This window comes from Perognathus longimembris, chromosome 13 (assembly GCF_023159225.1).
Source record: "Perognathus longimembris pacificus isolate PPM17 chromosome 13, ASM2315922v1, whole genome shotgun sequence".
In the NCBI taxonomy this organism is placed as follows: domain Eukaryota; kingdom Metazoa; phylum Chordata; class Mammalia; order Rodentia; family Heteromyidae; genus Perognathus; species Perognathus longimembris.
The window spans coordinates 11425454-11450024 of NC_063173.1; the positions used below are offsets into that span (position 1 = coordinate 11425454).

A 24571-nucleotide genomic window follows, 5' to 3' on the forward strand; every position below is an offset into this window, starting at 1 on the left:
CTTTGATAAACCTATCTCCGCCCTCCCCCCCACACTTTTAAGTTAGCTTACATTGTTACATTTCCACACTGAAAAACGAATCTCTAAACCAGGCTACAGTGGCTCAATGTCTGTAATCCTAGCTACTCAGGAGGCTGAGATCTGATAACTGTAGCACAGGCAGGAAAATCAGTGAGAGTCTTAACTCCAGTTAATTACAAAAAAGCTAACTCAAGTGATACAGTGCTAGCCTTGAGCAAAACAGCTCAGGGAAAGCACCTGGGCCCTGATTTCAAGCCCCAGCCAGCACCAAGAGTAAAATGTATGTTTACCAAGCACATCTACATGGCAGAAAGCCTAGAATCTTTGTAGTACCTTGAGATTGGTGTGGGGGGAAGGGATTGGCAAAGAGCCAAGATCAGATTTCTTAGTCCTTCTTGTAACCTGAGCTGGAAGAACTAAATTGAAATTCATACAAGAAAACTGGGCACAGGAGTATGAATTGCCTGAGCAGTTCTGTTGTGGTTTAGGTTTCTGACACTATCTTGAGTTTTCAGAGGGCTTGACATCTTGTGGAGATATGATAATATAATAATTTTCATCATATGAGTACCTATTTCCTATTCAGTCTAATACCAGATGTTTCTTATGTTGTTAGAACTTCTTAAGTTTACATCTCATCTTCATCATCTAGTTAATGTGTCATTTATAAATACCAAAGAATGGCCAGGTGCTAGTGGCTCACACAGTTACTCAGAAGGCTGAGATCTGAGGATCAAAGTTTAAAGTCAGCCTGGGCAGAAAAGTCTGAGACTCTTAACTTGAATTAATCACATAATAAGCCAGAAGTGGCACTGTGGCTCAAGTTTTGCTAGCCTTATGCAAAAGAAGTTCAGGGATAGTGCCCAGACTTGGAGTCCAAGCCCCAAGACCAGCACAAAAACCAAACCAAAACAAATAAATACAGAAAATGTTCCTGAAAGATTTGACTAGCATATCTTAAACAGGAAAGTAGAAAGTATGCCTGCTTTACTTTAAAAGAAGTCTAGAGGACAGTGGCATTGGTTTATTAAATCAGTAATTTCAAAATCAATATCCCCACAACTTTGGGCCTTCCTTTTGGTCTGAAACACCTGCTGTGACATAGGCCTAGGTATCTAAGGTTGAAGTTGAGGAAAAAATGAGGTTTAAGGGGCCATCAGTAATGTATATCCTTTTACTAAAGAAGCAAAGACTTTACTAGAATTCACTTAGCAGACTTTTTTATACAATCATTGACCAGAACTAAGCCATCTATTCCTTCTAGCAGAAGGCTGCAAAATGAATATTTTAGTCTTAGTAATAGAGACAGGTAAGGGCAAAGACAGGAGTGTGTTGCGTTATCTAACTCAAAATATCCACCAGTGTCTGGACAAGTAAATTAGCTCCTCTATTTGGTACCTTCTATTATAAAATAAATACCAGTAGAAAATAATGATTAATTGGGGTTAATATAAATACTTGATATATATATATATATGTAATATTGGTTGATTTTTGTTGTTAGAATTCCTATCATCTCAACTCTGCAAAGTAGTCCTTGTCCTACTTTATAAGAGGCTTGGGCTGGGGTATGGCTGAGCAGTAGAGTACTTCCCTAGCATATAAGGCCTAGCTAATGACTCTTACACCCAAGGCAGCCATTGTTAAGCCTTAGCAATTAAGGAACAAGGGAGATTGAAAAGAGTAGGTCATAAGCACTCAAGTAAAAGGGCTCATCTCTAACATATAAGTTCGTGTTAGGGGGTCATCACTAGACTGATGCTGAATCCACCAAATTTTGGGGGGTGTCAGTAAGAAAAAGGGAAATGTAATTTTTTTGTTTTTTTTTTGGCCAGTCCTGGGCCTTGGACTCAGGGCCTGAGCACTGTCCCTGGCTTCTTCCCGCTCAAGGCTAGCACTCTGCCACTTGAGCCACAGCGCCGCTTCTGGCCGTTTTCTGTATATGTGGTGCTGGGGAATCGAACCTAGGGCCTCGTGTATCCGAGGCAGGCACTCTTGCCACTAGGCTATATCCCCAGCCCCAGGAAATGTAATTTTTTGAGAGGGGGAGGGTCTCCCTGATGTTGCTCAAGTTGTCCTCAAACTCATTACTCTTCTTCCTCTGTCCCCCTCTCTCATCTGGGATTACATTTGTGCACCATAAACCCAAGCTAGTCTGAACCTCTTCACCTTTCTTCCTCAGTCTCTTCAGTAGTTGGGATTACCAATGTGTGCACCATCATGCCTGTCTGTATTTGATAAGACTATAAGAAAAATTAGTTATGGCACTAGCCTGAAAAAGACTCTTCTGCTCTGGAAAGAAAAAGGTCAAGAAAGACTTTTAGAAGGGGGGGGGGGCAGGGAAGGAAGCAAAGGACAAGAGAAGGACTGTTGGACCACTGAGGACAGTGGGAATAATCTCAGGACAGGCTCTACAAAGGAACTAAAACATGTAGAAGTAAAGCTAGACTTCAAAAGTCCTTGTGCCCTGCAAAAAAGTTTAGAACTATATGATTGACAGTGGGGAGCCATCAGAGTGTTTCAGATGTGGTAGATGGATTATCTATTTCGAAAACTCCCTTTTGGATGCAGTAAGGATAGGTTGAAGGAAGGGGAAAGAGAGAGAGGGAGACGGAATATGAAATGAAGATGAGATGACCTGGTAGGAAGTTCTTAAACATTTCAATCAAAAGACAGGTGCCAGTGAGTCACACTTATAATCCTAACTACTCTGGAGGCTGAGAGCAGAAGGATCAAAATTAAAGGCCAGCCCAGACAGAAAAGTTTTTGAGCCCCAATTTAAAAATAACCATTCAAAAAAACAGGACCTGCTGGGTGCTTGGTAGCTCACTCCTGTAGTCCTAGCTACTCAGGAGGCTGAGAACTGAGGATCAAGATTTGAAGCCAGCCTAGGCAGGAAAGTCTGTGAGACTCTTCTATTGAGAGGTGGGGGGGGGGGTGCTATGGGGCTTTTTTTTTTTTTTTTTCCTCAAAGCTAATACTCTACCACTTTGAGCCATGGCTTCACTTCTGGTTTTTGAGTGATTAATTGGAGATGAGTCGCACAGGCACTTTTCTGCCCTGCTGGCTTTGAACCAAGAGCCTCAGATCTCAACCTCCTGAGTAGTTAGGATTACAGGCGTGAGCCACGGGTACCCAACTCCAAGAGACACTCATCTCTAATTAACCCCCAGAAAACCAAAAGTGGCACTGTGGCTTAAAGTGATAGAATGCTAGCCTTGAATGAGAAGAAAAGCTCAGCACCCAAGCCCTGAGTTTCAGCAAGCCCAATGATCATGAGAGAGAGACGGTGGGGGGGGCGGGGGGCATGGGGGGAACACCCTGAGTGTTGAGTTCAAACCCCACTAGTCAAGGCATTTGGAGATGAACTAAGAGTAGTATTTGGGATGGGGAAGAGAGTGTGTTTGTGACATTTTTAGAGAGAACAGTGTCTGACATACAGTAGATATTCGGTATTTTCGGAATATGAATGAATAAGTTAGGACTTTAAGTTTGATTTGAGGAGTTAGGAAGAATCTGGACTTACTGTATGCTTTCTTTGCCTTAGGTGATTGTTCAGTGGTCATAAGTTTTCACTGAGTTCTCAGGAAGTCCTGAGGGCAGTTAGTATTACCAGGAAATTTTCTCTTTAGATGTTTCTTAGGTAACTTTTTCATAACCTTTTAGGAATCCTTTTCCCCCCTAGAATTGGGTTTTCCTATGCTTAATGTAGCTTGGTAATTGGAGAGTAAATTATTGCCATTCACATCTTACAGATTGGAAACTGAGGTGCAAAGTAGCTAAGTAACTTGCCTGGGATCATTGAGCTGTCCAGAGTTAGGAAATGTTGTTTTCTTTATAGTATGTTGCTTTTGTGTAATACTTTTGGACTTCCTGTTACAATTTTCACTGATTATAAGCCATAATCAACTAAGCAATAAAATTCAGAGGACTAGATTGAACTAATTGCTCAGTTGTTAAGATGAGGCCCTGAGTTATCGCAATTCACTGCACTTTCTAATTCAATTCAGCAGAGTACATAGTATCATTCATGTTGTACTTAGAAAGCTCTACTGATGCCTCCAGGTTAAAAGGGGAATAAACACAAATAACTCAAAAATAGAGTCAAACATTTCCCTTTCCAATTTATTCTCTTTGTCAGATAAATAGGATTTCAGTCTATCTTAACTGTCACTTATATAACTACAAAAAAAATTACCTAACTTCTCAAGATCAGAGTTTTTTCATAGGAAATGTTTGTTTAATAGTTTTTTCCCCCCAGACAAGGAAGCAGATTTAAATTTGGTAAGGACCATATGGTTCTTACCCAGGTCACATGGTAACCTAGTGATAGCTCTGAACTCCTCCCCCCTCAAAAATGTTGAAATGACAATATTTTCCAAGCATTTATGACTTACACATTCCATGTTTCACTTTATTGCAAAATCCAAGCTTGGCATGCATGCCACCTACTAGTCCTTAGGACCAAGTCCCTAGGAATATTAATCCTTTAGAGTGAGGGAAGGGGAGACATTGTCCAAAAAGGAACATACCCTTTATCCAACTTATGTAACCACAGTCCCTTTGTATATCACCTTTATAATAACAATAAAAAATTAAATTAAAAAAATTCACAGCCTGGTGCTGGTTGCTCACACCTGTAATCCTAGCTCCTCAGGAGGCTAAGATTCAAAGATTGTGGTTCAAGCCAGCCCAGGCAGGAAAGTCCATGAGACTCTTATCTCCAATTAACCACCAGAAAATTGGAAATGGCTATGTGGCTCAAAGTGGCAGAGCACTAGCTTTGAGTAAAGGAGCTCAGGGACAGTGCCCAGGCTCTGAGTTCAAGCCCCAAGACTGACACACACACCTGAAATGAACCCTTTAAATTTGTAGAGTCCAGTAGGATTTTAAGACATTTTTATATGTATCTGGAAAGTCTAGGTACTCACATTCTAGGCTTGGCGCTATGTAAAAGATAAGTGGCACTTAGAACACCTTAAAGGTGTAACTACAGGAGATTAAGTGAACCTACCCAAGTGTCCAAAAGTATAATCATCGTATAGTTTATCTTGTTTTTTTCTCATTTCCAAGTGAAGTGATTTTTTTTTAATTTTAGAAAAAGATATTTTAAAAAGTTTGATCAGGCTTGATAGTGCATGCCTTTTATTAAAGCACTCAGGAAGTCTTTGCTTCCCTGTAAGAGTATCACAGTTTGAGGCCAGCCTGGGCTACATCCAGAGACTATCTCAAAAAGAAAATGTTCATGTATGAGGAAAATAAGAAATATACCCATGATAATTCTCTGTATCACTGTTAATACTGGTTGTGTCCATTTATCTCGTTTTTCTTTCTTTCTTTCTTTTTTTTTCCTTTGAGGTCCTGGTCTTTGAATTCAGGATTGTGTACTTTACAGACAGGTGCTCTACCACTTGAGACATGCCCCTAGCCCTTTTGCTTTTGTTATTTCTCAAATAGGGTCTCACGTTTATGCCTGGGCCAGCCTGAACCACAATCCTCCTACTTATTCCTCCCTTGAAGCTGAGATAACAGGTGCGTACCACCACCTCTAGCATTTTATTGGTTGGGATGGGATCTTGTAAACTTTTTACTTAAGCTGGCCTCAAACTCTGGATCTCATTTTCCCAAGTAATCTAGGATTACATGTGTGAGCTACTATGCTCAGCTCAAAAGTGCATTGTTTTTCAGCAAAAATTATATGCTATGTACTATTATGTAACTCACCTTAGTTTATCTAAGGAAGTCTAGTTTGATCATTTAGATTTGTATCATGATTAGCCAGCAGCACAAAGCAGAAATGAGTGACTGAATTTAGTTAGAAATAAAACTGCAGAAGGGATTTGTTCCAATTACCCCAAACTAGTGAGCAAGTTGTGAACTAATTAAGAAGGGCAGTCATAACTCTACTGATATAGTCCTGCCACTGTGCTCTCGAGAATCCTGTGAATAGACAGGTTAAATAACAGTCTGAGCTACACAAATTGGATTGACAGCACATCCTCTATAAAATAACAATTCATGTATTAAAAATAGAGCTCCTAAAAAAATGGAGCTCCTCTATGTTTTCTTGAATTTCAAATGCATTTTAATGTAATGTGTTTATTGGCATTGATAGATCCTCAGATTAATCCTTTCACTTAACCATAAAACAAATGAAATATCATTACCAAAAGAAAGAAAGAAAGAAAGAAAGCTGCAGGAGTGTGAGGACACCTTCATTTATGCATTTCTTAGGAGGGACAAAAGTGCTTTAAGATGCACAAAAATGGCTCAGTGATAGAGCACTCAAGGCCTCAGATTCAGTCCCCAGAACCACTACTTTTGCATCTTATACCCCTGCCAAATGCACAACAGATTGTAAATACACACACATAGGCACACAACAATACACAAAAAAACTACTTATATTCAGAATATGATGACTGATTCAGTGTTTCCACAGAAAGCCAAGCTGACTAAAAGCTTTCCTTTTGTCTAGTTTACGGTTGACCAAGTACCTCGAATGATGGAAAGGCATTTTAGTCTTTTTTAAGCTGTGGACTTATCCTAGCTACTAAGGAGGCTGAGATCTCAGTTTGAAGCCAGCCAGAGTAGACATCTATGAGACTCTTACCTGCAAAAAAAAAAGTTGGAACTGAAGGCATGACTCAAATGGTAGAGTGCCAACTGTGAGCAGAAAAAGCCAATGAGATTATAAGAACCTGACTTCAAGACCCTAGTTCCTGTATGTACACACACACAAACACACACTCACACAACACAGCATGGACAATCATACATACCATTTCAACAGAGAACTTGTAATGAAAAATAATGTGTGGGGAGTGACATTTATTGAAATACACCACTCTTTGCCATGTATGTGAGATATTTTGCACAAAGTATTTAGAATTCCAAGTAGTTTAATTTTCTAGCACACAATAGAGGATATTGCAGTGCTTTGGGAGACCAGGGAAACGTTGTTACAGTCTCATATTTGAGACATAAATGGGACATTTGACTTTTTCTAGAGGTTCTATCAAGAAAGTACAGCTACTCAGCTATCCTTAATTGAAAAATAGTCCTTTTCTGTTGGGGAAGGTCATCCTTTTCAAGTGAGCACATGTCTTTGGGAGGGACACATATAGAGTAGTGAGGGAGGAAGGGGCCACCCGTCTGGCCAGCCACATCAGCTGAATCAACCTCTGTGGTCAGTGCTGTGACATTTGTCACAGACATTTGCCTTCACATCTTTTAGCTTGCTGGCTTTTGAATCCACATACTTTCAGAGCCCTTCTTCTTCCCAGTAGACTGTGATGGCTCCTTTAGGACAGCTACAGCAGGAAACTCCTTTTGCTGACTCATAAAGAGAATATTTAAGAATTGGAGACATGGCTCAGTTAGTAGAGCACTAGCCAGGTACTGAGTTTGAGTCCCGGTCTCAGACCTAGGAAAGAAAGAAAAGAAAAGGAATATTTAGATGGATCTCCAAAACGCAAGTTCAGGACTCCTGTCTCTAGTTTGAGTTGCAGCAGCCTCTGTGTAGCTAGAAGCCAGACCTTACACAAACTTGTCTTTCTTCCCTGTTCCCCCACAACACTAAGGCCTCTATGAGGACCTTTATCTCAGGCTGTTTCATACCAGGGTTTCTCACATTTGCTTTTCCCTCCCAATAGAAAGTGAGTTCACAGAGGAAACAGATTGTATCTTTTCCTTTTTGAGTCATCATAGCATCTAGCACAAACGTGTTCAAGCATTTATTTAATTGAACTCACCAAACTGTGTACTTGATTCTCTTCTGGTGATACTGGGGTTCGAATTCTAGGCCTTTGACTCACTTTTAAAAGGCAGTCAGTCATATGTTACTATTTGACATATGCACAGTTCTAAAAAGCATGGATTTCTGGCCTTCTAGCTACAATAAGTTCTATCACTAGGAAAAACGTTAGCTAAGAAAGATGCTAAGAAACAGACTTCATGAGTATAAAAGTGAGTACTGGGAGCTGGGAATAATATGGCCTAGTGGTAGAGTGCTTGCCTCATTACATGAAGCCCTGGGTTCGATTCCTCAGCACCACAAATATAGAAAAAGCCAGAAGTGGTGCTGTGGCTCAAGTGGTAGAGTGCTAGCCTTGAGCAAAAAGACGCCAGGGACAGTGCCCAGGCCCCCGAGTTCAAGCCCCAGTACTCGCCAAAAAAAGTGAGTACTGACAGCCAGAACATTTAGATTTATACTTTATTTCCCTTTGATTTTTAATGGGGAAAAAGCCTTGTTTCCATTAATAAAAGAAAAATTTCTCTAGACTTTCCCATCGCTTCAACCTGTCCCTTCTCTTCTTTTACTGTCAACATCTTACTTTTAACACAGTCTTCCATTGCTTACGGTCTTTTCTGAGTGGAATCCAAAGACAAATAATATTAGATTCTATAAAAACAACAACCAAGATTCAACTATATGTGATACATAAGAGACATACTTTAGAAGATAAGATTCTTTGAAAGAAAAATGATGGGAAAAGATCATATAAACAGCAAACATCAGAATATAAGACACATATGACAAAAACAAATTTAAAACATTTAAAACAAAAAGGATATTGAGAGAGATAAAAGGTGGTATTTTATTATGAGAAAAGTGTATTCAATTGAAGACATAAAATTTATGAACATACTTGTACCTAATGATAGGGCCCCAAAATACATAAAACAAGAACTGTCACTAATGAAGTGTGAAAGAGCCAGTTCAGTTGCCAGAATTTCATTGAGAAATTTTGCATCAATGTTCATCAGAAATGGGTCTATAGTTCTAAGTAAGCCAGAGTCAGAGAAACATAGATTTCATCTTTTCTCTCATTTGTCATAACTAGAATGTCCCTATAAATCTACAAGTGAACACAATGAAAATTAAAAGACAAATACATGTGGACATGATTAATTATACAGGTCTCTAGACATTCACACAGTGAGACCAAAGGAGGATATTCTTAGGAGAGGATCACAAAGGCTCAATAGCTGGTGTACATGGTTATATAAAATTATATTTATCAAAATGAGCTCCAAGAAATGGAAACAGGGCTTTTCTTTTCCTCCTTTGTTGCTGTTTTTGTTTTCTGTGCCTTTTGCCTTGTTGTAAATTTATCTGTTTTGGAGGATAAGAGGAACACAAATGGTGAGACAAAGGGTGAACAAAGGCAGCAGTGATAGTAGATACTATGTTGAAAATGAAATATACAACTTGTGGGGGAGAGGAGAAAACTGGGAGAAAGTGAGGGAAGGGGTGAGTGACACTGTTCAAAAAGAAATGTACTCTAACTTATATAACTGTAACCCCTCTGTACATCACCTTTACAGTAACAATAAAAATGTAAAAAAAAACAACAACCAACCAAAATATTAAAAGGGGCATTGGGGGGAGGGAAAGTGGGAGAAAAATGAGGGAGGGGTAACAATGTTAGACAAGAAATGTACTCATTACCTTACTTACATAACTGTAACCCCTCTATATATCACCTATACAATAAAATAAAATAAATATTTAAAAAGAGCCAATTCAACAATAATAGTTGGAGGCTTCAGTACCTTCACTGTTGGCTGAGTGCCTGTGGCTGACACCTATAATCCTGACTACTCAGGAGGCTGAGATCTGAGGATCATAGTTTGAAGCCAGCTTGGGCAGATAAATGCAAGATAAATGCAAGAGACTCTTATCTCCAATTACCTAGCGAAGTGCTGAGAGTGGAGATGTGACTCAGGTGGTAGAGCACCAGCTTTGAGTGGAGAAAACTAAGCAAGAGAGCAAGGCCCAGTCCCAGAACTATTACACTCACATACGATAAAAAAAAACTTCACTTTGAATAATTGATAGGCTAAGTAGAAAATAAATAGCTTTGAACAATATACACTTTATACCTGTAGGAGACTCCAGTAATAGAAGGTAATTCTGAACACGTGGAACCACCTGAGGCTATACCTTGGTTGTAAGAGTGTTTGCCTAGCCAGGTACCAGTGGCTCATTCCTGCAATCCTAGCTCCTCAGGAGGGTGGGACCTGAGGGCCACAGAAGCCAGCCTTTGAGAGCTGGGAATATGGCTTAGTGGTAGAGTGCTTGCCTCACATACATGAAGCTCATGTGGTGCCCTTAGCACCACATATACAGAAAAAGCCAGAAGTGGCGCTGTGGCTCCAGTGGTAGAGTGCTAGCCTTGAGCAAAAGGAAACCAGGGACAGTGCTCAGGCCTTGAGTTCAAGCCCCAGGACTGGCCAAAAAAAAAAAAAAAAAAAAAAAAGCCAGTCTTTGGTTTCTATTGAATAATGTAAGTTTCTTTTCTTTTTTTTTGGCCAGTCCTGGGGCTTGGACTCAGGGCCTGAGCACTGTCCCTGGCTTCTTTTTGCTCAAGGCTAACACTCTGCCACTTGAGCCACAGCGCCACTTCTGGCCATTTTCTGTATATGTGGTGCTGGGGAATTGAACCCTGGGCCTCATGAATACGAGGCAGGCACTCTAGCCACTAGGCCATATCCCCAGCTCATGTAAGTTTCTTTTTATTCAACCATGTGTTATATGTGTTGCAAGTGGGGTTTTTTTTCTCTCTTTTTGCTTTGTTTATGGAATCCTTTGTCATGTAAAGCTTTAACCACTGTTGATCTTATCTTTTGATCTTATCTAAGAAATACTTCTAATCCTAAATTCATACTGATGCTTTTTCATATTCCTTTCTTTTTTTTTTTTTTGCTGTTTTTGTTGTCTTTTTCTCTTTTTTTTATTAAACTTCTTTCTTTATTGTCAAAGTATGGTACAGAGGGATTACAAATTCATATGTAAGGCAGTGAGTACATTTCTTGTCTTCTTTTCTCATAGTTGGAAATTTTTAGGGTAGTTTTTTGTTTGTTTTGTTTTGTTTTTTGAGACAGGGTCTTTCTTGTTTTATAATCCAGGATGGCTTAGAATTTGCTATGTAGCCCTGGCTAGCCTCAAACTCCCTACCTCCTGCCTCAGCCTCCTGAGTGCTGGTATGACAGACATTCACCATCACACCCAGTTTGAGGAGATGGGGGAGAGGCTACCACTTGAGCTTTTTCTGCATTAGTTATTTTTCAAAGTGGTTCTCACATTTATATCTGGAGCAGCCTGGGCCATGATCCTCCTCTATTTCTACTCCCATGTGAATAAGGGTGATGGACACATGTTCCCATGCCTGGTGCTTAATTGGTTGAGATGGAGTTCCTGAAACTTCCTGCTCAAGCTGGAAATTCAGTTCTCCCAAACATTGCCTCTCAATTACATGCATGAACCATTGTGCCAAGCGTAAACTCCCAACTTAAAGTTTTATTTTATATGTTTGATTTCTTTAGACTGAGATTGTGAATGGGGGAGCTAATTGTATCTTTTACATGGAAAATAGGTGTCCTATTATATCTTATTGAATTTAAATAATATCTCTTTAAAAAGAAAATATAGTGAGAGAATGAACTGTCCTGGAGGAAAAAAAAAATCATGGACCCAATAGTCAATTTGAAAATTTTACCCTGCTCTTTTATCTATATTTAGAATATAAATGCACAGCAGTCAGGCCATACAACAACAACGTGGAATGTGTTGAGTGTTCCCAAGCACCAAGCAAAAAGTTGCAAACACACTCTGGATTGGAGATTGAAGCAGAATAGGCCATCTGCTTTCCATTAAAATGTCTCCTGTTCTAGTAGATAAGAAACTGCAGAGATATTTTTAGATTTATTGAAGAATTTTTCCCTCTGAGGAATGGCACACATTTGGCCTTATGTTCTTACCTAGAGCAGTTGTGTTAATGAGCATCTTAGCAAACTGTGTGTGTGTGTGTGTGTGTGTGTGTGTGTGTGTGTGTGTGTGTGTGTATTTATGACTTGGTAAGTTAAGCCTGCTCAGGGTTTGGCCTTATCTGTTAGGGCTTAGCAAAGGTGAATGATCTGGAGATAGCCGGCCCTTGCCCTGAGTTGAGTAGGCATGCATTCCCTGAAGATTAGCAGAGTCATAGCACAGCTGAGTTCTGGTAGCCACCCTTTCTTGTTAAGTGGCTGTCCTGAGAATAGTTGCCTCACTCATAGTTCATACCCTAAAGTTCCATCACTACAAGCAGGAGGCTTCATGGGTGGCCCCTGAATCCAATACTGGCTGGCTAAGCTTCAGGTTTGGTGAGCAGGACCAAAGCCAGCACTTTAGCCCCTTGCCTGCTAGGGTTGACTTGCATTCTCAACAGTCTAGCACTCTCAATAGTCAAGCCTCCCAGCTAGTAAGAGCATCTTCAAGTCAGGGATACACTAACAGATTCCAGGGTCCATTTAGTTTGCTTTTTTTCTTCCTATTACAGAAGAGGGGCTGCTGTAAACCCCACAATTAGAATATCTCTCCTTGCTTTGCAGCTTCTCAGCTCACATCCCTTAAAGTAGGATTTTATTCTCAGAATCAAATTTTGTAGACTGTTTCCTAAATACCCTTTTAAATACCTTTGTAGTTTTTTCCCGTTTTTCTATCCCATTGTTTTGCTTTTCTTTTGAGCTGCTGGAATAACATCCTATCAAATCTCTCCTCTGATCTTGCATGTTCTGAATCATTTTCCACATGGTCAGTAGAGTCATTTTCTAAAACACAAACTTGAAACGCCCTAGTTAAAAATCCTTCTCAAGCTGGACATTAGTGACTCACGCCTGTAATCCTAGCTACTCAGGAGGCTGAAATCTGAGGATCTCAGTTCAAAGCCAGCTCAGTGAGACTCTTATCTCCAGTTAACCACCAGAAAACCGGAAGTGGTGCTGTGGCTCAAGTGGCAGAGAGCTCTAGCCTTGAGCTGAAGAGCTGAGGGACAGTGCCCAGGCCCAGAGTTAAAGAGTCACGACCGACCACCCCCCCCCCCCAAAAAAAAAAAAATCCTTCCCAAAGGCTTCCTACTATTTGGTAGCAAGTTCCATCCCTTTATCAGGGATTCATATATGTTTGCTCCCTATCCCTGTCCCTAAATCAGATTACCTTTTTGTCCTAATTTACTGCCACTGTACAATGTGTACTCCAAGCATACTGAACTATTTACATACGTTACTAATGTCACATATATCCTCATGCCTTCATGTGTAGAATGAATGTATATTTCTGTCCCCATTTCATATAACTAATAAACTTCTACTCATATTTCAAGGCCAACTAAAATGTTTCTTCCTTTGAGTAGACATTCTTTTTTTTTTTTTTTTTTTTTTTTTCCAGTCCTGGGGCTTGCACTCAGGGCCTGAGCACTATCCCTGGCTTCTTTTTGCTCAAGGCTAGCACTTTGCCACTTGAGCCACAGTGCCACTTCTGGCCGTTTTCTATATATGTGGTGCTGAGGAATCGAACCCAGGGCTTTATATATAGGAGGCAAGCACCCTTGCCACTAGGCCATATTCCCAGCCCTGAGTAGACATTCTTTTTTTTCTTCTTCTTCTTTATTGTCAAGGTGAAGTACAGAGGGGTTACAGTTTCATATGTAAGGCAAGTACATTTCTTTTTTGTTTTGTTTTGTTTTTGTTGCCAGTCCTGGGGCTTGGACTCAGGGCCTGAGCACTGTCCCTGGCTTCTTTTTAATCAAGGCTAGCACTCTACCACTTGAGCCACAGTACCACTTCTGGCTTTTTCTATATATGTGGTGCTGAGGAATCGAACCCAGGGCTTCATGTATACGAGGCGAGCACTTTTATCACTAGGCCATATTCCCAGCCCCCTGACATTCTTAATCCTTCTCAAACTGCTTCTTCAATTCCCAACATTCTGAATATATATGTAGATAAAAATTTAAGTGACCTATAGACAAACCTCTGTGTAAAGAAGGTACTTGTGCCATGCTGACACAGAATAAGCATTTGCTAGCTGGTAACTATTCTGATGAAGAAGAAATCCCGAATAAATCAGTTTATGTGTCACTCCCACCACCATCAAAACCTTGTTATGTGAGTTCAATTAAAAATTTGCTTTTTATGTGCCCATCCTGGGGCTAAGATGCTGTTCCTTAATTTTGTTGCTTTTTTTTCAAACCACAGTCCTCAAATCTCATTCTCCTGAGTAGCTAGGATTAGTCATGAGCTACTGTTGCCAGACTAAGTTAAGGGGGAAATATCAGCAAAGGAGTGAAGATCACAGAAAGAAAAATTGAACTTGGAAGGGAATTTGCAAATTAAAATATGATAAAAGTGAGCACCCAAAAGAGGATGAAAGGGCTGAAAGAATTTGGTGTTTTGGATTTTTACAAGAAAAAAATTCAGGAAAAATAATTTATGAGAAATCTATCTGTGCTATTTCTCTCTACTAGAGAAACAAAGGCATCTTTAACAGAGGGAACAGATTTGTGTTCTATGAGGTTTGTGTTCAGTGGCTTAAGAGGTATTTAGGGGTAAGGCAGAGTTCCAGCTGCCCTCCAGCAGGAACCTTGAATGACTCAAGAGGTTCCGACCATACTGTCATTAGAAAGGGTGCCGGCAGAAGCTGTGCCGCCCACCAGTTTGGCCACTAGAAAGGGCATTCCTGCACAGGGTTGCAAATTGAGCCCAGTTACTCCAGTACTTCCTGTAACTATAATTCAGTGTCGTTGTGATACTTTTCAGGAAAATCAACATGACCTATATTAAGATACTGAGTGATGGGCTGGGAATATGGCCTAGTGGTAAAGTGCTCACCTCGTATACAGGAAGCCCTGGGTTCGATTCCTCAGCACCACATATATAGAAAAAAGCCAGAAGTGGAGCTGTGGCTCAAGAGGTAGAGTACTAGCCTTGAGCAAAAAGAAGCCAGGGACAGTGCTCAGGCCCTGAGTCCAAGTCCCAGGACTGGCAACAAAAACAAAACAAATAAACAAAAAGATACTGAGTGAAAATAGTTTTTGTTTGTTTTAAGTAGAAGCTTCTTTGACCAAATTAATTCCAAAATAATATCTTATTTTTGCCAGTGTTGAAGATGAAATAAAAGAATCTTGGCCAATGGCAGTCAAATATGAACATTTAGACTGACTAGACTCAGGTTTTAGCAGAGATAGTGAGGTTGGTTGTAATGGCCTTTATTTTCCTTCGGCCTGAGTTCTGACTCCACTCTCTTTACTCACTAGCTGTGTAAGATATATCTCAATATCCCCATCTCTAAAATGAAGCTAATGATTTATTTTGTCCTTAAGGTGAAAATTAACTCAGATTAAAAAAGTGCCTAGCACAGTGCCAAGAACATAGTACACATTCTAAATAGCATCTTTTTTGTTTTCCCTCTTCCCTTTTATTTTGAGAAAATAAAGACCTTTTTTAAAAAAATCACTCTGGACTTATGACCAAACTGGAAATGCAACAGTACTTTTCATTTTAATAATGAACTTCAGATCTAAAATATCTTTATTGCCTAAGTGTCCCCTTCTCCACAAAGAACTAATCCTCTTAGTCTTCCTAAGCCAGAGAGTTCGTTCTCCACCAGCCCTTTGATACTCTACTGTTTACAGTTTCTAAAGATCAGGCAGTTTCAAGAATAGTCCCTTGATTTATTTTGAAATAATTTCTAATTTCCATATTAATAAAAATAGCTTTGCATTTCTTGAGCCCTAATCCTAGTAAGAACAAGGAAAGGGGATTAGATTGTATTGACATCTATAAAGCAGTTTAAAATGTACACATCACAATTCCAGGAAAGCTAATCACTACTACAACCTTTGAACTATAAAGGAGTAAAGCTCACACATTTATTCTCTGTAGTCTTGACCTTCAAAAAAATATAGATACAGTTCTGAGAAACTATTTTATGAGCAGTGGTGAAATATATATGTGGGTATGTCATTGACAAAAGAGCTTCAGGAGATCCAGCCAAGTCTTGGAGGTAGAGGATTGGGGCCTGGAATTACAGCCTGTGGGGAGAGTCTTTGGAGTGTGCGGTCAGCAAGGGGCAAAGACTGAGATGGACAAATGGTTGACATATTTGAGGAACATTGAGGAGGCCATTGTGGCTGGAGGCAAATAACAAGAGAGGATATCAGATAGGTAGCAGGGCCCCAGATGAATCATTAAAAGGATTTAGCTCTCCTTGTCATTGTAAGCTACTTCAGGGTATGTTCTGACTTACTGTTATAACAATACCACTCTGACTACTGTAGAAAATAGACTATATGAGATCAACAGTACAAGCAGAGAGACCATGTTTGAGGTGTTTATAATAATCTGGGTGAGATCCATTATGACTTGGGCCTGGATGGAAAATGTGGAGTAATTGAGAGATGGCCAGATTCTGAGTATGTTTTAAAAATGGAATTGGAAGGATTGCTGATAGTTGTGGATAGTTTAAAGAGAATAAGCAAAAACTGACCAAGGTTTTTAACCTTAGAGTTAGAAAAATGAGTTATCATCTACTAATATGGAAAAAAAATCTGTAGAGAAGTTGTTTGGGAAGGATTCAGAAGTAAAATATGATTTTTCTTTCTTATGTTTGAAGTGATAATAGCTAGCTTTTAAAAGGCTTAACTGAATATTTGGGCCCTAATATATTATGAATTTAAGTAAAATTAATTTTAATTTGATACTTCTGGCAACTTAGGTGACTTCAATGTTTTAAAACTTTTTTTATAACTTGAGATTGCCTTCTTGATTTTTACTGAATTCAGAAAGTTGTTTCTACCAATTTTTGGTGGAGTTTTAAAATTTTTCTACTTGTAATTATGCCTGCGATAAACAGGGTAAGTTGATTCCTTCCTTTCTATTTAGATACCTTTATTTCTCTTGCTTCAGTGCTCTGATTAAGACTTCCAACACAGGGCTGGGAATATGGCCTAGTGGCAAGAGTGCTCGCCTCGTATACATGAAGCCCTGGGTTCTATTCCCCAGCACCACATATATAGAAAATGGCCAGAAGTGGTGCTGTGGCTCAAGTGGCAGAGTGCTAGCCTTGAGCAAAAAGAAGCCAGAGACAGTGCTCAGGCCCTGAGTCCAAGCCCAGGACTGGCCAAAACAACAACAACAACAAAAAAAAAAGACTTCTAACACAATACTATGCTGAATAAACACAGGGAGAGTAGACAAACATGAGTGTTGCGGATCATAGCAGAAACCCTTTTAACTCTTCCTTGTTCTAAATGATGTATGGCTGAAGGTATGGCTCCAAGTATAGAGTGCCAACAGAAGACAAAAAAGCCAGGTGATAGCTTGAGGCCCCAAGTTTAAGCTCTTATGCTACAGCCACAAAAAAAACACAAAACCTTACTCTAAGTCAGATCTAAAAGTGTACACCTGCAGTCCTAACACTTGGGCTTCCAAATACCAAATCAAAGCACCAGTGAACATTTTAAAATTGCAGTGCAAGCTCAAATTAATCTTTCAAAAAATAGTGTTGCAAAATATGTGAAGACTCTTAGCATGTTTCTTATTACCACCTCTGCTGCTGCTGCTCTCTGAAAGCTGAGGCACAAAAATCATGAGTTTGAGTCACTCTGTATACATATGGTCATTCTACTTGTAAATGTTAAAGAATGGTCTATAATCCCTAAAGTAAAACCATCTGAAATGACAGAGTGGCTGCAGTCCCTCCCTCCCTCCCTCCCTCCCTCCCTCCCTCCCTCCCTCCCTCCCTCCCTTCCTTCCTTCCCCCCTTCCCTCTCCCTTCCCCCTTCCCCCTCCCTCCTCCCTCCCTCCCTCCCTGCTTCCATTGTGGGGCTTGAACTCATCCCTGAGCTCTTTTACTCAAGGCTAGCACTCTACCACTTTGAGCCACAGCTCCACTTCTAGTTTTTGAGTGGTTAATTGGAGATAAGAGTTTCACAGGGCCTTTTCTGCCTGGGCTGGCTTTTAACTTCCATCCTCAGATCTCAGTCCCCTGAGTAGCTAGGATTACAGGCCTGAGCCACCAGGGCCCAGCTGGCTGCAGTTTTCTTACATGAAGCTGATGAGTAGAGGTTTCAGCCATAAAACTGAATTACTTAGCTTTACAGATTAGGCCCCTTGACTTTCTTCTTGAGAAGTGCCACACCTCTAGATTGCTAATTAAGTGACAAGTTGGCTACCTCAGTTCTAAAATCAGAAAATGGGGGAAGAGTGTAAAGAGAAACAAATTTTCTTTGGAGTTGGAAAGGATTTATGGAACAGCATATTAACAAAGATACATTATTAAAGTTTCAAAATTTACAAATCCCAAAGAAGCTTTTAGGGATTTAGGGATTTAATCTTTGACTTTTGAAACCAGCTTTCCATTGTTAGTGAGAATACCAATGAGCATTTAAAAGCTGCAGGAACTAGTGAGACAGGCACTTATGCACTGCTAGTACAAGTTCAAATTAATAGTCTTTTCTAGAAAGCAGTATGGCAACATATTTGAAGTCTTATCATCCTCTGCTGTTGCCCTGGTCTGAGCCCCATTATCTTCTAATTGCCAAACGCTTGCCATAACCTTCCCTTTAAATCCTGTGCTTTTCTTGTTATTAAAGTGACAGAGATTTTTGTTGGAGATGATTGAAAGGCTGTAGAAAACAGATATTGGTGATACTTGCACCAACATTGCAAATGTAATGTCTTTGAATCGTACACTTACGTGATTGAAATGGCAGATCTTTATACTTAATTTGCCACAATAGAAAATTTCAAAAAAGCAAAACGAGATATAGAGCTGGGAGTACAGTATTTAGTAGAAGTGCTTGCCATGAGGCCCTATGTTTGAACCCTCAACAAAAAAATTTTATGTACATATTTCCTTGTATTTTACTTACCATATGTTTGTACATGTATGTTCATATAAAGTCAAGACCCCTTGAGTATCTTCTTGAGAAGTGCCACACCTCTAGACTGCTAATGAAGTGACAAGTAAGCTACCTGAGATCTGTAGACATGCCTATGTATACATACATATGTGCATACATGTATATGTGTGTATATGTACTCAGTGATATCAACAGCTTCATATTGGCATGTGAGAGTACTAACACCATGACAATTGACAGATGTTACAAAAGAGACTTGGTCTCTTTTCCATATAGAAAGCTGTCTGGAAAAATGTTAATGGGGTTACCTCTGGGGAGGAGAGAAGTGTGGCTGGCAAGGATGTGAAAATAAGCTTACACTTTTCATTATATACACATTATATATATTGTTTTTCCTCCTCCTCCTTCCTCCTCTTCCTCTCTTCCCCTTCCCCTTGTCTTCACCCCCACCCCTCCCCCCCTCCCCTCCTCCCTGTTCCTCCTCTTCTTTTTTGAGTACCTGGGCTTAAACTCAGGGCTCACAATTGCCCAGCTTGCTTGTCCACTGGCTCTCTACTTGAACCATACTTACAGCTTGAGTTTCCCTTTAAAAAACAAAACAGTAAGGATACAGACATATCACATGTATTACTTTTTTAAAATAGATTTTAAAATCTGCATGTACTGATGGTATGATATTAATGACTTTTCTCTTGATTCAAGAGAATCCAAGTCTGTTAATATGGATTCTGTATCCTCAGAAATCTGCTTTTTATCTTCCGCCTGAGTAAAGTGTGTCTTGTTTCTTTCTAGGTTACCCTACAGCCTACCCAGCAGCGGCCCCTGCCTACAATCCCAGCCTCTACCCAGCCAATAGCCCCAGTTATGCTCCAGGTAAGCAGAGAGTTAGAGCAGCAGTTCAGAAGGTGGTGCAAAAAGTAGAGCTCTGTTTGAAAAAACAAACCCACCTCTTGGCCCTGCTGCTCTGGGAACTGGGGCAGATCAACCTCAGGGTGGGAGTGGGAGTAGAGTCTCTTTCATTTTCCTGGGGACTTAAAAATTGGCTCATCCCTCCTGTGCTGGAATGAAACATTCAGCCTCCTCACAGAACCTTTTTGGTCTTCTCAAGCAATGTGTAAATCCATTCTTTGCTGTTTCCCTGAGGCAGCCATTGGGAAACCCAAATGTGTGTGTGCACATGCATGCACGCACATACACACATAGCAGATTCCTGGGTGTGGATTTGGGAGAGTGAGAGACTTGCCACCAGAGGGTAAAAAAAGATGATTTTTCAGGGTAAGATGAGCTATTTGTTTTTCAAAAATAACAAGGGCATGACACTTGGATAGAGGTTAAAATGGGTTTGAAAATACTTGTTTTGTGTTTGGGCCAGTAGCATTGCAGCACTTCTGGTTCTAACCTCCCAACTCAGCCAGTATTGTAACACTCAACGGCAAAAGGAAGAAAGGCACTGCTGTTAGAAAGTCTTGAGTTTGAATCCTGATTCCCCATCCCACTAGTTGTAAAGCCTTGAGGAAATCACCTCACCTCTGAGAGTTCCATGTAATTACTTACCTCAGGGTTGTAGGTGGTTTTATGTAAGCTCTTCATTAACTCAATAAATATTTGTTGAGTGTCTTCCATACTGGGATTGAAAAATTTAAATGTCATCTTTGCCTCAGGTAGCTTAGAGTTCATTTGGGGGCCTGGCATATAAGCAAATTCACTGCAGTACAATACAATAAGTACTATAGAAGAAACACATATTAGAAGAGAGAAGGGAGCCACAGTGTGCCTGGAGTGAAAGTATAGGGAAAGGTTCACACAGGAGCTTTCAACAGAGACTTGAAGGAAAACTAGACTGTTTTGTTTTTAAAGCACTCAAAGGAAGAGTGGTCATTTCAGGGAAATATAGCAGAGGCATTTAGATGTGGAACACACCACTGCTAGGAACCTAAAAGTAGTGGGAATGGTTGAAACATGGAGTCAGATGGGTGGAGGGCTGGATGAATGGAAACTATAGGTTGCAAGGGCCTACAAATTTGGAAAGACCTTAAATGTCACATCATAGACCGTTTCTTGTTTAGTGGTTATTATAGAATTTGAAAACTTACAAAGACCTCAGATTCTCCAGTTCAACCTCTCCTCTTGACAATAGAGATCCAGACAGGCAGTTTTGTCCCACAGTTCCCAGTGAACAACCAACAGCTTATGGACTAGAACCCATGGCAGATCCCCTGTCCCATATTCTTCTATGCCAGCCCAGAAGCCATGCTACCGTTACTGCTCCCTTTGTTCGGGGACATTTAAACTAGAAGTGCCCAGAGACCTACATTTTGAAACCTGCAATCACAGCAAATCTCTCTCTCTCTCTCTCTTTCTCTCTCTCTCTCTCTCTCTTTCTCTCTCTCTCTCTCACACACACACACCATGAGTCACATCAAATTATACACACACACATATACACACACACCATGAAGTTGTCAAGACAGCTAGCTCCTTTTTTTTTTTTTTGCAAACAAGGACTATTTTATGCAAATAAATTAGAATTTCTAAAGTTCTGGGCTGGGAATATGGCCTAGTGGCAAGAGTGCTCGCCTCGTATACATGAGGCCCTGGGTTCGATTCCTCAGCACCACATATACAGAAAATGGCCAGAAGTGGCGCTGTGGCTCAAGTGGCAGAGTGCTAGCCTTGAGCAAAAAAGAAGCCAGGGACAGTGCTCAGGCCCTGAGTTCACGGCCCAGGACTGGCCCCCCCCCCAAAAAAAGAATCTCTAAGGTTCTTATATAGATGTAAGCATTTTCCATAGGTACATAGCTGTGCTCAGAAGACCTTGAGAAGATTTATGTTAGCATACGGCTATCAAGGGTTTAGCCCACGGTCACTTGGCCCCATGCGCTTGGACAGAACACCTGGTGGTGTGGTAGGAGAGCTGTTCACCTTGTAGCAGACAGAAGCCAGAAAGCTGCAACAGGAAGGAACCATGGCAAGATGCTGCTCTCAAGGATGTATACCCAGGGACCTAGTTCTTCCAAACAGGCAGAAAGTTCTTCCACCGCTCAACCTACTCCCATTTTTTATCCAGCAGTGGATTAAATTATTATATCAGAGCCCTCATGATCTAATCAGCTCTGAAAATACCTTTCTGACGCACCTTGAGGTATGCTTTACTAATCTCCTAGGTGTTTCCTCAGCCAATCAGGTTGACAAAATGAACCATCACTGCAGGCATTTATTTTGGCCCTGTTATGTAAGGCTGAGGCATTAGAAGACAAAGTGGATTGACACTTGAGTAAGCTACCATCACTGACTCTGAAGAGTTTGTTAGAGGAGTGAAACTATAGATGTTTATGGGCTAAAAATCTATGACACTTCAGTATTGATTTTCTTGATCAAAGTTGCCCTTCCATCATCCCTGCCACCAGTATTTATCTTTAATCAATAAAGTGACTGATTAAGCCAATCAGTAGACTGAAAGATCTATAATAGGAGGTAGTAACAATAAAATCTACAGAAATTCTCTCTGATTAAATTCTTGATGAAATTTGCTAAGTTCTATCTTGAAAACTAAGAAGAGGCTTTGATTGTCATACATACCATATGTTAAAGTGCTGTGAGATCTGAGCCAAGGGAGGTGAGCCACGGCAGTTCAGCTGAGGTCAGGCGTGAGGCAGAGTCATTGTCTTCCTAGTCGGGAGGCTCAGTGGCCTCACTGGCAGCAGTCAGGGAGGTGGTGAGCTTTAAAGCAGAATGCAGTGAGCCAGGGAGGAAAGAAGTATTTTTAGCAAACAGACTACACTGACAAGAAAGAAAGAAAAAATAAGAGGAAGAAAGGCGGGAGGGAGGGAATGTGCAGATGACAGACCTGGAAGGTCTGAGTGTAGTTGAACAAGCGCTGGCGGGAAGCAGCAGTGGAGGGGTGCGTCAGTGATGGAGAAGCTGGGCCACACACAGCCAGCCCTCCACAGCACAGTTCCCTTCCTTGTTTGGGGGAGTTAAGTAGGGCGAGGTGGGGTATCTCACTCTGGAGGGCAGCTCTTCCTCTCCAGCCAGGGAAGGGTCACAGGTGGATATACTTAGAGTAAATTGAGTGGAAAGCAGAGCATTCTTAGCCACTGCCCTTGACTTGCTAGCACAGGTTGAGGGAGGGCTCTTGAGGACAGAGGCCCAGCTGTGAGAGCCTTGCAGGCAGCAGTGGGAGTGGGAACTACCATAGGATAACACAGCAGGGTAACTTTGGAGGTTGGCTGGTGAAGGCTCTAAGCACTGAGCTGCTTTTTCACAATATTAAGAACTTCTGGGGCTGGAAATGGGCTCAGTGGTAGAGTGCTTGTCTAGCATGCAAGAAGCCCTAGGTTTGATCCCTCAGCACCACATACACAGAAAAAGCAGGAAGTAGGGCTGTGGAGCAAGTGGTACAGTGCTAGCCTTGAGCAAAAGAAGCTCAGGGACAGTGCCCAGGCCCTGACTTCAAGCCCCAGGACTGAGGTGGGTGAGGAGAACTTCTGGTGTGCTTTTATGGTTGTTTTAGGTAAAATTTGGCAAGAAATTGGAAGGATAAGCTGAAAGCATATCTTGAAAGGTTTGAAACAAGTGAAGAATGTCTGTAGTCATCACTCCCATTCAATTTTTAGTCAGAAAAATTAGGTAAGAAAAGAAAATAGAAGATAAACAGGAACAAGGAAGGCAAATTGTCCCTAATAGCAGATGCATCTTCTAGCTCTTGAATGACTCCTATGTGCCAAGACTAATTTAAACTCTTTATGGATATATTTTTGGGGGGAGGTACCAGTCCTGGGACTTGAACTCAGGGTGCTGTGCTAAGTGTTCCACCAGTTGAGCCACAGTTCCATTTCTGGCTTTTTGGTGATTAACTGGAGGTAAGAGTCTCATGAACTTTCCTGCCCCTGCTGGTTTCAGACCATGATCTCAGCCTTCTGAGTTGCTAGGATTATAAGCATAAGTCACTGGTGCCTATTGCCTAGTTTGTTTTATATTAATCATATCAGACTCCTGTCAGTACTGTTTGTTACTTAATTGTCCAAATGGGAAAAACGAAACCTAGAGAAGTTTGATGATTTGCTCCAAGATTCGCATCCTAGACTCTTGCCACAAAACCACAGGAACCCTTAAGTACTATGTTGTCTTTACGGCAGCAGGCAGAGAAATTGGGGTTAGACCAGTGCGGGCAAGAGAGGCAAGGTAGTACAGAAAGGGAGGAGCCTGAGACTGAGAGTCATGGACAGCCTGGAAAGCTGCCAGCACGGACAGGACGTAACATTTCTAAATTTTAAAACAAAAATGCCCTTTTCTATCCTGATTTTCCCCAATATTATTGTTTTTTAAAGTCAGTGTATTTCTAAGCCATGACTAAAGTAACCCAGACCATGTGCTAAGAAACAGACAAAATCCACAAGAGGGTGGGACTAGTGTGTTATGTTCAAAAGCCCAGACTTGAAGACTGCTTCTGATTTTGATGTGACCTTGGAGAGAGCCCTCTTTTCCATTTTTGAGTTATGCACAACTGAATGCATTTTGTATTGTGGGATGCTGCTCTATACCCGCACGGATTTCCTGATGGCAGTGAGGTTCCAGCCACAGAAGAGAGCTGGCTCAAGGTCAGAGAGAACAGTGCAGGTTATCCTTCGCTTCTTTGCAGAGCCAGCTGTTTATGATGCAGAAGTGGATGTCTGCAAGGAATCAGGCTCTTAGGTTTAAATTTCTTCCAATTGCTTCTAAGAGACCAAGAAGCTGCTGCGAGATAGCTATTTTTAGCCACTCTGAACGCCCGAGCATGTCACTTGTCCAGGATGTAAGGAAACTTCATTCTTTCATTGGTTCTAACAGCATTGTAGGCTCTTGGAGCTCTTTTTTCCCCCCAA

The 24571-nt window shown here is 40.8% G+C and overlaps 1 protein-coding gene across 6 annotated transcripts in view; it reads left to right on the forward strand.

The window, feature by feature from the left end:
* Positions 1–24571, forward strand: part of Fam168a (family with sequence similarity 168 member A) — a 131040-nt gene that overhangs the window by 84322 nt on the left and 22147 nt on the right. For 3 of the 6 annotated variants that reach the window (XM_048359821.1, XM_048359817.1, XM_048359818.1), the window contains exons 3-4: positions 5479–5553; positions 19500–19580. In XM_048359821.1, coding sequence (XP_048215778.1) covers positions 5479–5553; positions 19500–19580 — 156 coding nt within the window. The remainder of the gene's footprint in view (positions 1–5478; positions 5554–19499; positions 19581–24571) is intronic. The other 3 variants (XM_048359819.1, XM_048359822.1, XM_048359820.1) reach the window with 1 other exon arrangement.